At 45.2% G+C, this 14,162-nt stretch overlaps 1 protein-coding gene across 1 annotated transcript in view; it reads left to right on the plus strand.

The window, feature by feature from the left end:
• Positions 1 to 14,162, plus strand: part of RCK (DNA helicase ROCK-N-ROLLERS) — a 164,545-nt gene that overhangs the window by 52,287 nt on the left and 98,096 nt on the right. Inside the window, exons 4-5 of the mRNA XM_087698996.1 lie at positions 2,614 to 2,797; positions 3,304 to 3,468. Of these exons, the coding sequence (XP_087555122.1) occupies positions 2,614 to 2,797; positions 3,304 to 3,468 (349 nt within the window). The remainder of the gene's footprint in view (positions 1 to 2,613; positions 2,798 to 3,303; positions 3,469 to 14,162) is intronic.

Here is a 14,162-nt window from a genome sequence, read left to right on the forward strand (position 1 = left end):
TGTGCCACAAAGACTTGCACTATAAATGTCTGCCAACAGGAGAGAATTCTTCCTTCTTGTTGCCCACCAAAACTTTTCATTTGGCATTAAAATGCTCATGCATGATAGGCTACTCTTCACCGATATAAACTCTCAGAATATCTTGGCTTCCTCTGCAAAACTAACCTTACTCACTGTCCAGCTGTATCATCTAGCAGTGCCAAACCTACTGGTTGCTCCTATTCTTCTGCAAGCTCCTGGATCACTTTGGATGGTCAATTCCAATAGATTCTCCTCCCATGACTGTGCCCCTGGTAACATCTTTGCTCCTGTTTGTCCTCTGATTGCAGCCTCTGAGCTTGAGAAGGCCAGCAGTATGTCAGTTTCCTTCTGGACAAGTCACATCATCCTTAATCATGGCTGGCCGTCTCATGATGAGAAAAAAACCTTCTCATGCATAGGCTCCACAATGTCTTCAACTTTACTTTTTTCCTTCCTATGCAGCTCCTCTTCATGGAAAGGTTGATCCTGTGGATCCACACACTCCCCCCCTCCCCCCCTCCCCCCCAAACCCTCCCTGGCCCAAGGTTCACTATCAGATAAACCTTCTCCCATGCAAAGGCTCCTCCTCTCCTATTGATCCTGCTAGCACACCTCATCTCTCGTCCCATGCAAAACTAAGAGTTGGTGCCCTCGATGGTGATAGCCAGCAGTTTGTTTTCTTTTATCTTTAACTTAGGACCTTACCTATCATACATAATTTTCTTTTTTACCCAACCCTTATCATCACATGAAGCTTTTCCTTTATGAGACATTTGTCATTATGTAGGCAGCTGACACTGCACACCTGCAATGAACATCTTGCTCCATGTCAAGACAATAGCCATAGACCTCTATACCAAACAATTGTATCTATAGGCCACCTCATATGCCCCATCTAGCTCTTGATCCACCATCAGATTGGCCTAGCCTTAATTCTCCATACATGATCCAAGTATCTTTATCTTCATACCTTTATATCACTTAAGGTACACTTCTATGAGGATCCCCATCCTCAGAGGTCTCTCCGCTTACCCTACTGTACATATCCTCAGGGAGTGGGATGATGCTATTTAGCTTATTTGCGGGTTGTGACAAAAATGGGTCACAACAGGAGGATCAGGAGAAGAGGCAGGGCACAAGGAAGATGGGAAGACTGCCCAGGTGAGAGGAGGTGGACAGTGCCCGGGTGACAGACCAAATGGAGCTCTGGTTATAACACATACTAATAAGTTGAAAAATCGGAAACATCTAAGTTTTATCAGTTGAGATAGCTTTAGGGTATTGGCAAACTCTTAGCACAGATGTTGACTGTGAGACAATTGTTTTTAGGACTCTTTAAAGCCTTTTCCACTTTGTGCTCATGAGGCCTTTCAGTGTCAGAAACACTCTCTCTCTTCTAGTGTTCTGCTCCTTCTATGGGTGTTGGATCTTTAGCTGCTGGGATAGGCTGTAGTCTCTTCATTTTAAGATGAGTACTAAATACTGAAATTGTGGTTTTACCTGACTCCCTTTGGATTGTATCTGCTGTCTTTCTTGATACCCACCCTTCTGCTTTCTCTTTCTTGAAAGTTGTTGTCTCACCTGCACATATATTCTATATTGCTCGAGGCACTTATTCAGTGCTTATTTTATACAATTAAGAATTTAGTCTAGTGTCATATTTCATGATCATATTAAGAAAGGGATACTTAATACTTTTATTAAGTATGAGTCTCTTGGGCTAATTTCTTTTCATTATAAATCTAGATGGACACAGCAAAAGTAAGACAGTCCATAAGTTTCAAATATTTTGGGCATGCTAAATGTCTCTTGTGAATTCACACCAGTTGTCAAAAAGGTTTCTTTCTAATCAAGGCAACTGTTCAAAGAAAGGCCATGTTCATTTCAGATTAACAAGGGGCAAAATCTTTTGGATAGTGAAAACTAAAAGGCCATTCTTAATTTTCCTAGCTGCATCTTATGTTGGTCCTGGAGCTGTTCCTTTAGAGAAAAATACTCAGCTCACAGCTTAATTGTTATCAAATTAACCTCCAATATCATAACCCTGCTAGAAGTCATCCTGTTATTATGATGGTTTGTAGCTTTTTCAGTTTAAGAGGATTGTATCTTTACAAGAGTATGTCTCTAATCATCTGCTGGCCAGGCTATTTAAATCTGGTTTCTGATAGTGTATTCCAGATAACTCATTAAAATGAGGAAATCAGTAAATATGGTCATGCCATGTGGTTTTATATGCACCTATTAAACTCTTCCAAGCTTGATTATTGATCATCTTCCTCTATGAATAGACTATACTATTCCTCATCATTTCATCTTCCCTCATGCGTTTGTAAATCCCTTGTTTAGTGTCATATGCATCCAAAAGTACATGAGTACTCCTAGTTTCCAAGCTCACCCTTGAACACTTTGCTTTAATTTATGTGTTTACAAGGAATTTATATTTATTGCATTCATTTTTTTGTATGCACTGAGTATCATCTGCTGTACACCTGTGTGTGAGCGTCCTTTCTTAATGCAGGTGCAAATGCACAATCTTTGGTCAAGCTCTATTAACGCTTTCTGATATTTTACAAAAAATGAACTGTGTTTCAGGTACTTCAATTCTGTGCAAAGTGACAGTTTCCAGGATGCATTCCTGTCAGACAACAACATGATAATCTCAGCACCAACAGGAAGTGGAAAAACTGTCTTGTTTGAGCTCAGTATCTTACACCTTCTTACAAGATTTCTCACACCTGATGGAAAGCTAAATTATATATCAGGAAGTTTGAAAACAGTAAGTCAGTACTGCAAACAGAAGCTTTTAAGGTTGTAATCTGTAATAGTCAATTGAACGTTGCTAACCAAGTAAAGCTATATGCTGTGGAGTTAGCAATATAATTGAATTGAAGCACATTCAGAAAACAGGATAGTTTTAGGGTAAGATGCAAAAAGTCCATTAGGAGGAGGCAGATAAGTTAGCATTTTAAAATGAAGTCCGACAGTTTGTAAATTGTCATGCATGATCAAACAAAGATAGTCAAGCGAAGGTAGATGCCTTGGACTCCGACAGTTTGTAATTTGTCATGCATGATCGAACAAAGATAGTCAAGTGAAGGTAGATGCCTTGGAGTTTGAAATATAGCACATTCAAATGAGATGATATGCTGAGGGTAAGATGCAAAATGTTGATTTAAAAAAGGCAGAGAAGTTGGTACTTGATAAAATAAGTCCAAGTTATGTCATAGCATGATCTTGTAACTTTGAAATGACCATGAGAGTTGAATTTCCTTGTGGTATCAGGTTTACATTGCACCTTTAAAGGCTTTGGTTCAAGAGAAGCTGCGGGAGTGGAACAAAAAGTTTGGCCATGCATTAAATTTGAAATGTCAAGAGCTTACAGGAGACTCTCAGTTTTCTAATATTCGGGATCTGCAGGATATGGACATAATTCTAACCACTCCGGAAGTAAGTAGGGTGTGGACTCAGCATGTTTCAAATATTTGTTTTTCAGCAACTTAAGGATCAGTCCTTTCTTTTGTCCTTTGCAAATGGCCAAACAATCTGGAAAAGTTGTGAAATTTGACCAGGTCTAAGACAGTCAAATTCTGAAATAGTACAGAGTATATTGAACTTGGTTTTTTATGGTGCATTGAGCTCGTGCATGGATGTTACTTATGTAGCCGGAAGAGTAATTCCTGATAATATATCTCCTTTTGAATGTTAAAGCTAATATAATCTAGAATTTAGGTGGAAGAAGAATAACTGCAAATAAAAACAATTCAAAGCCATTCTTTCCCTCATCATTGGGCTCCTTGCTAGACTCCTTATTACTTTAAACATAGTTTTACATTGTGAAGTTTGCCTCCTAATATTGTGATCTTCAATAGCAACATATTAACCATACGGCTAGATAAACAATCCTAAATTGTCCTAAATCCTCTTTACAAAGCTATTCATTTCAAAGGTGATCTTCACCTTTTAGCATCTCAAAGGTGATTTGCACCTCACACTTCAGAGGTGACCATTCATCTTCCTTTTCTAGTAGATCCTTTGCTCAGGTCATACTGATGTTTTCGCATTCGTGTGTAGAAGTTCATGCCATTCTCTTGTGGCCACTTATTTTGGGTGTTAACAAAATCTAGTTTCTATCCAGTCCTTATCTTGTACTAGAAGCACTCTGTTATTTCTTGGTGCAGGTCCTTGAGCCCCCAAGTCATACATGTGATAGTCGTGCACATCCCAGTTGGTCTTTTTGTTTCAAAGAAGAGAAGAAACTATATCAATGAACACCTCAGAAAATGAATGCAAGGTAAAAATTACAATTAGAGACATGTCTAGGACTTAAAAATAACGTCCAAACACTAAAAGGAAGTCTGATACAAAAGGTCTAAAATGCCAGACCATGCATGCATCAAGATGGAAAAAGGTGTCTGAAAATCAAGTTTGTAGAAAAGCATCTCTCCTCCTCATGAGCTGTGAGTCACCCTGTAGAATTTCACATCTCCCCTGGAGAGTGTGAACTATCTTTGCCCAAATTTTGGAGACTGTCTTTGTAGTGGAGACATCATGTAAAACCATAGCATGGATGCATGTCACAATCTAGATGGACCAAGCAATTGTGCTGCCAGTCATCTCCTATCTAGGGCATTATCCCTTAGTTCAAATTGATTGTGAAAAATCAAGAGTAGGAACCCTTCTCATATGTCAATCAGAGATGGGGAAAGGAAGGCTGCTGCGGATATCCTTATAACCATATGCTGGGCCTTGATTAATGACCCATGCAATTGGCCCCCAAGTGACTATCATGGACTCTCTTGTGCCGTGGAGGACCAGCCTAAGAGCTCTCCTCCATAAGTCTTGAGTTCATAAGTATTGCCTCCAGGTCTGATTTGGCTTGCAACATCTAGCACAGTTTGTAAAAGCCCACCGTAGCCTAACAAATGCCAACTGCCAGAATCCTATGAGCAACCAACCATAGGAAAAAATCAATCTTCCTAGGTCTTTAGCTGTTGTATGGTTTTCTCCAGAAGTCTGCCAAGAACATTGGAGAGATAGCTTGTTTGGTCCAATGTTGAGAAGTGGTTGGTACCACTTTGATCCTATTTATCTGAATCCTCCTTGATGGTCTGGTGGTATATTTCAAAGTAGGGGCCATCTCTAGGTCTGTCATGAAAGGGCTTTCTCGATATCCACCCCCCTGGATTCCCTTGTAATATTTCAAGTGCCCACATTTGATTGATAAATTTGGTCTTATATTGATAAACCTTATTTTATGTGCAAGAGATAAAAGAATTGAAAAAGGGATATAATGAAGCTAAGGGAAAGAAAACAAAACTAGAAAGAAAGGAAAAAAGGTTTAATGAAAAGATGAAGTAGGACCGTTGACAAAGACAAATGATTGATAATAAAGCTAAACAGAAGAAACATAATTAGGTTCAATAAGGAGCAAACTATCGACAAAGAGAGAATGAAGATCAAGAAAGTCTTCTTTACTGGAATGTAATGAACCTGCTTGCTAAACCTGTAAATAATATTCCATATGCCGTCATTGCCATTTGCTAATTTTGGCAAGGCAAAGATAAAATCAATAGCATTGCTTTCCCAAGGTTGGCCTGAGATTAGTAATGGTTACAAAAGTCTTGTAAGCTTTTAGCGATCAAACTTTATCTTTTGATATACAAGACAGTCTTTAACAAATTGTTCAATGTCTCTTCGAAAACTTCGCCAAAAGAAATACATTTCAAGTACCTTGGTTGTTGCCAAAAATACCCTGATGAGCCATGTAGGGGGAGCATTGTGCACGACATTCTTCTATTACATTAGGTGTGAGATCTTTAGCAATACATAACTTATTCTCCATCAATAAAAATCCATCTTTGATAACATTAGATTTTACCCTTTTACCAAGATATAAACTTTTCCAAATGATTCAAAAATCTTCATTAGAAGCATCCATGCCCTTCATACTATTGAAGTCTGTATGATAAATCATGGATATTGCATGAATCTGAGGCCTTCATGAGCATCAGCCACCTTGTTTTTCTTCCCAAGAATGTTAATATCACAAAGTTGAATTGAGCTAAATAGTTGGCTCATCGAATATGCTATTTAGAAATCTTTGGTTGGTTGAGAAAATGTCTCAAATTGTCATGGTTAATTTTGATGAGAAAGTCTCCAATTTGCAATCTTTTGCTTGGATAAGCAACTGCATGTCCTTCTTAATTTTAGACTATACCAATGCAATCTCCTGAAGCATCACATTCCACAAAGAAACGTTTTCAAAAATTTGGTATAATCAAAATAGGTCCTTTGCTAATATTATTGTTTAAATTATGCAATGGTCTAGCAACCATAGCAAACCATTTAATGAATCTCTTGTAATAAGAGAATAATCCCAATAAACTTCGAACTTTATAAACACTACTTAATTTTGGTCATTTTACAGTAGCCTTGAACTTTTCTTGATTTGTTTGAATCCATCTTTGGATACAATATGGCCCAAGTAGTGAATCTCTTATAGGGAAAATTCACTCTTTTTGCCATTAACATAAAGTTGGCGTTTTCAGAGTTCTTGAAACACTATTTTTAAGTGCTGCTTATGCTCTTCTTTATCTTTTGAATAAACCAAAATATCATCAAAGAGAAAGTACCTATAAACTTTTGGTATGCTCTAAAAATTATTTTCATCATTCTATTAAAGGTTGCAGGAGCATTGGTGAGACTGAATGGTAATACAAGAAACTCATACAAACCAAATATTGTCTTGAATGTTGTTTTATGAAATATCTTCACAAGCAATCCTTATTTGATGATAATTACACTTCATCATGATCCGCTTGGATATTTTGGATCCATCCAACCTATCTAAAATATCATCAAATTTGTCTAATGTATCATTTCCTATGTGGAGGAGCTCCCACCATTGCGCCGAATCGCTACCCCTTGCCTCTGACTAATTTGCCGCTTGCGCAGTCCTTCCCTCCGCTTGTGCCAGTCCCCTCCCGCCACCCTGCGCCAGGCCTCCCCTCCGTTCTATGCCTCCTTAACAGTCATTCCCCTCCCTCCCGCTCGACAGTCCTCCCCACTCCCCCCTCCCCCGAGTAGCATAGCAACGTGATTAGAAGGCTCCCAATAGGGACGTGCAATGGAAACCCCTGGTCAGACGCCGGCGCATTCTGCGAGAGTGTCCCCTAGTTAAACACCTTGCACATCATTCTCTCCGAGGAACAACTCTTAGCCATCCGGGCCACAGAGTTGGAGTTGAAAGAAATAGTGATCTTTGGTCAGGTTGTTGGACACTCCCTACCGAGGGCCCAGTTGCGGGATCGGCTCCACTCCACGCTGTGCATTGGCACACTGCAGATCGTGGAGGCTATTGAGAAACCCTTTACTCGCAGTTTGCGTTTTTGCGTTTTGCGTTTAGGGTTTGTAGCCCAAAAAAGGGGCGCCATCCTAGACTGACTGTGCCTATTTATAGGCCACTCTCTCATTCATTCCTCACGGCTGATTCATTCAGTCCATCACCTCTTCTCTCCGGCATCTCCCCTACCCTCACACCCCTTTACGAGGACATTGCAGTTCGTGGTTCGTGGCTGTCTTCATCATCTTCCTTGTGCTACGGTACCCTTGTTCCCTTGTATCACATTCACTCCATGATTCAGAACTTCATCATTTCATTCATCAGAGTTTCTTCTCTCTTCTCTTCTCTTCTCCATGTTTGCTGAGTTCACTCCGCGTTCCTCCCCGCAAACTCTATTGTCTCGCTGATACATCATCTTTTGACATGGTAACAGAGCCGGATTTGCTCACCTAGCAACAAAGATCCTCCACTCCAATGAAGGCAAAGACCGGTGGCGGGTTTGGCATCCACTTCTCTTCTTCTTCCGCTGCATCAACACTTTTTTTGGCGGATGTTCTAAACTGCGTTTGCAGCCTGCAGCTCAGCCAGCAGCTCAGCCAAACCAGCCCAAGGCTCAGCCCCACTTGCCTTTACAGCTGGCTGATCTCTGCCTTCTCTACCCAGCTCTTGGCGGCTGTTTTTCTGCCGCTGGCCGGCTCTGCCCAGCTCTTGGCAGCTGTCTTCTGCCACTAGCCTGCTCTGCCTTGCATCTTGGCAGTTGTTTCCTGTCTGCCCCAGCGACTCAGCTTCTGTTGCCGGCGGCTACACCCAATCTGCCTGCGTTTTTCAGGCGGCTGCTGGTGGCGCTGGTTGCAGACTGGCAGTTCCACCCAGCCAACTGGCAGCGCTGGCTGCAGATTGGCGGTTCTACCTAGCCAGCTGGCGGTTCCTCCCTATCTCCTTGCGTTTGCACAGGTTACTGTTGGTGGCTCAGCCAGTTAGTTGGCGGCACAACCAGCACTGTTGTTTCTTAGCTGGCATTTTTTTTTTCCACAACCGGCGGCTGCACCTTAACTGCTGGTGGTTTTTCCTGACCACTAGTGGTTCAGCCCATTTCCAGCCCTTCCCCGACCCTCCCACCCCTTGAGCAGTGGATATTGTGGCTTGTGGTTTGTGGCTGACCTCTTCCTTCTTCAGTTTGCCACACCGGTACCATGGCGTCTCCACCGACAAATTGCTAGTCTACTAGGTGTTCCTACTGCAGCACGAACGGTCATCCCACCGAAGACTGTCGACATCGACCTTTGCTCCCCACACCTCTGGAGTACATGCGTCTTCCACCAGGCACTCCTTGTGCCACCTCTCCTTTCTGGGCTACAGAGATCGTTCTGCATCGGCTATTAGAGTACTATGCTCAAGGCAATAAGATGCATCCGATGTCCACTAAGTCCTTTCGATCACATGGAGGATCGATTGGCGCTACGACCTCTTGGAGATTGTCGCAATGCCAGTGGCAGTCTTCTCCCACCTATTTTCGGGTACAGTGGCTACCACGACCCGCGGTTCTGCAATCCGCTCCATCAAGAGACAGTGATTGTTTGATACCATCTCCTCATTAGTCTGCTCCTTCGAGAGACAATGGTTGCTCGACTACTTCCTCTTCTTCGGCTACCCAGTCTGCTCCGCTGAAAGACAGCGACTGTTGCCCACCTCTTGTTCATTCTGAGCCCCACTCTTCCCCACCCTCGACTCCTTAGGTTTGAGAGGCTATCTTTGGGAGCTCTTCAGCACCCTAGATACCTTTTTCGGCACGACCGACGGCACTTCTTTCGTCATCAGACATTTTGGAGTCCGTGATCCATGAGTTTTTGGATTCCCTATCTACTTCAGAGGGGGATTCAGAGGGGGATGTTATTTCTTTGCCATGAGAGGGGGCATCTACTTCTTCTTCGACTTCAGCGGGGGCCCCTCCACCTCCCACCTCAAAGGGGGAACCTACTCCACATGAAGTTCTTCACCTATCCTCTACTTTATTGGGGTGGCTGTCTTCGACCAGTCATCTCTTCTACTGATACCCAGGATCTTCAGGTACCACCTAGATCGGGACCTCAAAGGTTCAGTTGCGACTTGGTGACGAGGCCTTCATATTCCTTCCAGCATGGATGCATGGAGCTAGTGGCTTCTCTCCCGAGGTTGTATTTTGGGTTCTCCAGTTCACTCTGTCTATTGTTCTTTGCTGCAAGTTCCTTTTTCGGTGGAAATCTTGGATCTTAGGGATCCTCTACATCTTCTTCCTCCTCCTCTTCTTGCCTTGGTCACTTGGTTAGCATGGAGCCACCTCTCGAGATTGAGTACAGGCATATCCTTATGGTTCTCGGTACCACACAAAGTCCGACATTCCTCCTATGCATTGCATGTTTTCATCATCTTTGTACTAGGGCGCTTGGGCAAGTGAACAATTTTCCCACGAGAGACACTGTCCAAGTGACACCTGCTGCATGAGCATTCTTCAACATGTAGCATTGCATCTCCACCTCACTCTTCTCTTGTTCCCCTTTTTTGGGCCTGAGAGGGGGTGTTAGGAAACCCTTCACCCTTCACCTGTAGTTTGCATTTTTGCATTTTGCGTTTAGGGTTTGCGGTCCCAAAAAGGGGTGCCATCCTAGACTGACTGTGCCTATTTATAGGCCACTCTCTCATTCATTCCTCACGGCTGATTCATTCAGTCCGTCACCTCTTCTCTCTGGCATCCCACTACCCTCACACCCCTTCAGGAGGACATTGCAGTTTGTGGTTCGTGGTTGTCTTTATCATCTTCCTTGTGCTACGGCACCCTTGTTCCCTTATATCACATTCACTCCATGATTCAGAACTTTATCATTCCATTCATTAAAGTTTCTTCTCTCTTCTCTTCTTTTCTCCATGTTTGCCGAGTTCACTCCGTATTCCTTCGTGCAAATCCTACTATCTCGCTGGTACATCATCTTTTGACAGAGGCAGTCCTCATGGGCCGAGGGATCTTCACGGTTCGACTCACCTCTACGGACGCAGCCCGTGAGTTAGTGGAGAGCTTGCCCTATGCCTCCATGAAGGGGGTCATTTACATGGTTTCTTGGTATAGCAGCCTCACAGTGGAGACATTTGCACTCCACAACAGTTTTCTCAAACACCTAATCACCCTACTAAGACACAAAGAGTATATCAAAGTTCCTGGAGATTGAGGCATGAGGTTACTCGTTTAGGCAGCCGGTCATTGTGATTGGGCAACTAGGGTAGTGCCTACGCTGCCATGACTTTGGGCATCAGGCAACAGATTGTACGTGTTTCGGAGCCAAGGCGGCTCTGCTGACATGCCCATAGATGGACAGTGATGGCTTTACATGGGTCCAGAGACGACAGAGAGAGAGACGGAAGGGGGGGCCGTAGCCAGCTCCTCAGACCCAGCCTCGGCAACAGGGAGTAGGAGGGTAAGCGACGCCCCCTCAGCAGAGCACTCCGTAGCCCCCTCTTTCCCGCCCCACCCGGCAGGACCGCAGTCTCCCACATCCACCACCTGTACCTTAGACTACCTCACCTGAGATCCCACAACCCCCACACCCACCCTATTGAGCTAAAATATGCATTACTTGCTGATTAGCCTCTTAAACAGTCCCAAAACATACTAAAAATGCTCTTTTAGAGTAAAACCCTAAAACGGGGAGTAGTTCGAGAGAGTTCTGGTGGAAACCCTAAAACGGGGAGCGGTTCAAGAAAGTTTAGTGGAAACCCTAATTTTTGGGGCGCCCTTCCATATCTATAAATAAACAGGTTGCCCCCATTTAGCAATCATCCTTGTTTTGCAGGTTACACCAGCCCACACACCCTCTGCTGCTGTTGGTGCCCAGTTTCCAGCTTGCAGGCCACCTCTATTTGCTGTCCAGCCATCATCGACTGCAGCCACATCATCTTCAGCCTGTCTATTGCTGTAGGCGACAGCTCTCGACTGCTGGCGACTGCTCCAGACTGTCCCAGCCTGCTGTCCATCATCTCCAAGGTCAGCCAACTTTACTCTTACATTCATTTACAACATTCATTCACTTCAGAGTTGTGTTCTCTCTCTCCCTTCTTTTGTTTGTGTTTGAGTTTTGAGTTTTGCATTTAGGGTTTGAGTTTTGAGCTTTGCGTTTAGGATTTGAGTTTTTCCCTTTGTGTCTGTGTCAGTGTCTTTGTGTTTCTGTTGTGGTCGTGCACTCTGTGTGTCCTTAGTGCAAACCCTAGTAGTCTTCTTAACACACCCCCCCCTCCTATGTCCCCCCCACTGACCCTGGCCCACAGCCCCCCCTTTCCAGGGCCACCAGGCCCCCCCACACCTGCCACATACCTTCAATCATTCCCCGATCCCCTTCTTTCCCCCCACCACCTCCCCTATCGAGCACCCCCCCTGTCTGCACCTAGTTCAAGTGATCCCCCCTAGACCCACTTCCCCTCCTCCCATAGGAGGTGATGAGCCACACATGCCTATATCCTCCTCGTGTCAGTAGTGCTCCCCCTCCCACACAACCACCAGCTCATTTGCCCCTGCTGCCCGTCACACTTTCCCGAGACAGGCATAGTTATTGCCACAGGAGTTCTTCCGTAGTGGCCCATGGTCCTACTTAAGAGTTGTGGAGCGCGGAGAGTTCCCACTACCTCTTGAGGTGGTGATCTTCGTGGTTCCTAAGTCAAGGAGAGGCAAGGTTCATCTACTAGCACCACCGGATGGACCAAACTATGCTTTTTTCCTTCAGTCCTCTTGCTCAGAGGATTGGATGACGACATAGATAGAGGAGTTGAAGAGTTAGGTGGCGGACCACACCTCCCAATGGATGGGAGAAGGACTAGCACTGTTTGCACAATAGTGGCTTGGTTCCATGATAGACATTGATTGGTGGGCTGGTGCTGAGGTCCCACACTTGAGCATTATCTTTCGAGCCCCTCCACAGTGGAGAGCTCCGCAGGATGTGATCGAATGGCCCCTGGCATAGGCGGCCTGTTTCTACAAGTGTACAAAGTCACGACTCTCAGCATGGTTGATAGATGCATTGATAATACCACATGGAGCATCTATCACCCCTATGGTCTGATCGAGGGCCACCATGGGGGATTGGAGTTCACCGTCCAGACCGGCGGAAAGCATACTTGTATGCCCCATAGTTTCTCCTCCTCGTCAGCAGCCTCCATGCCGAACAGATGCTTGTTGAGTCAATCACAGGTCTTCCCATGAGTTTACACCTTGCATCCTAGAATGTGAATAGCCTCCACTATAGTGGGGCAGGTGGTTCCAAGAAGTTGATTGTTCAGCAGGAGTTGTAGCCTGCCCTTGCCGGACGGATCGACATCTTACTTCTACAGGAGCACAAGCTCAGTTCCACCTGGGCTTAAATGGTAGGGAAGGTACTCCTGGGCAGCTCGCACACTTACTGGGAGTATGCCATCGGTGCCCACAGCAGGAGCGGAGGCGTATGCACCTCTATTGGCCCGAGTCTCACCGCTTGTGTATGAGACCACGGGACAATAGTGGCAGGGAGGGTTCTATGGATCAGATTGGATATTGGGGACTCATGCCTTGGAGTCCTCAATGTCTATGCCCTTATTGAGGTTAGGGCATGCAGCAGGTTCTGGGTGGAGATCGCGGATGGACTCTCAGATGTGGACTCTTGGATTGTTGGAGTAGACTTCAACAACCTAGAGGCTTTAGAGGACTAGCAAGGCAGAGGAAGAAATTACCAGGGCATGACTAGGGAGGAGTAGGAGGTCTTCCTATTGACAGTAGGAGCACGCTATGCCTAGAGAGATCCTACCTTTCACAGGAGGGAGAGGTCGCTGGATTTCTCTTCGGGATACAGGCGGCTAGGTGGTGTCTTGCTAGAGCAGTTGGACAGGTTTTATGTGGGAGAGTGGGGATGCTCTCGCAGAGGCCAGATTGGGCAGTTGGTGGGCACCACGCTGTTCGATCATTGCTTGGTTCTTGTGACACTTGATTCTCCAGCATTTGACCTCGACGCACGATCCTACCGGATCGCGGACTTGATCTATAGGAGGGAGGAGGTGACGAGAAAGATTGAGTAGATTTGGACCAGGGAGTGGGGCAACAGGGACCGGATCGTAGAGGAGGTTGCAGAAGTCCTACCCGAGTTGAGCCATATTTGCCAAGAGGCAACTATACAGGCCGGGCAACAAAGCTGGGAGGAGAGAGCACTTCGGCGGGACCTTGCAGCCACGCAGAGATTATTATAGGAGGCACTAGGGGATCCCACTCTCCATGCACAGGAGGTGCGTGCGCGAGCAGCCATTGCTGGCCTAGAGGATAGGCGCTCGGAGTTGTCTTTCTACACCTCAACAGCCTTTTGGGAACGGAAGGGGGACATGATGTGTAGGGAGTTCTTCTAGGTGCACCAGACTTGCACCGTAGGAGAGTAGATACGCAGCCTTCAAGATTAGTATGGGAGGACTCGTTCTAGCCCAGACGAGGTGATGGAGATTGCCATCGACTACTACAGGCACCTTTTCTAGCAGGAGATAGCCTCAGCTAGAGGACAACGATGTAGACAACAGGTGTGGGATCACATCCCATCCCTCGTCATAGAGGAGATGGGACGCTCCCTCCTAGGCCCCTTCACAGAGAAGGAACTAGAGGAGGCTTTCCATACACAGCATGGGAAGAAATGCTCGGGAGAGGATGGCCTCTCTAAGGCCTTCTTCACTATCTACTGGGAAGTGGTGAAGGACCCCCTACTGATGGCCTTCCAAGAGACTTTCACTTCACGATAGATGCCAAGGAGTCTTTTGGCAGGCCTTATCA

This window comes from Lygodium microphyllum, chromosome 2 (genome assembly GCF_053477565.2).
Source record: "Lygodium microphyllum isolate KBCC chromosome 2, Lygodium_microphyllum_v1.1.10, whole genome shotgun sequence".
NCBI classification, from domain to species: domain Eukaryota; kingdom Viridiplantae; phylum Streptophyta; class Polypodiopsida; order Schizaeales; family Lygodiaceae; genus Lygodium; species Lygodium microphyllum.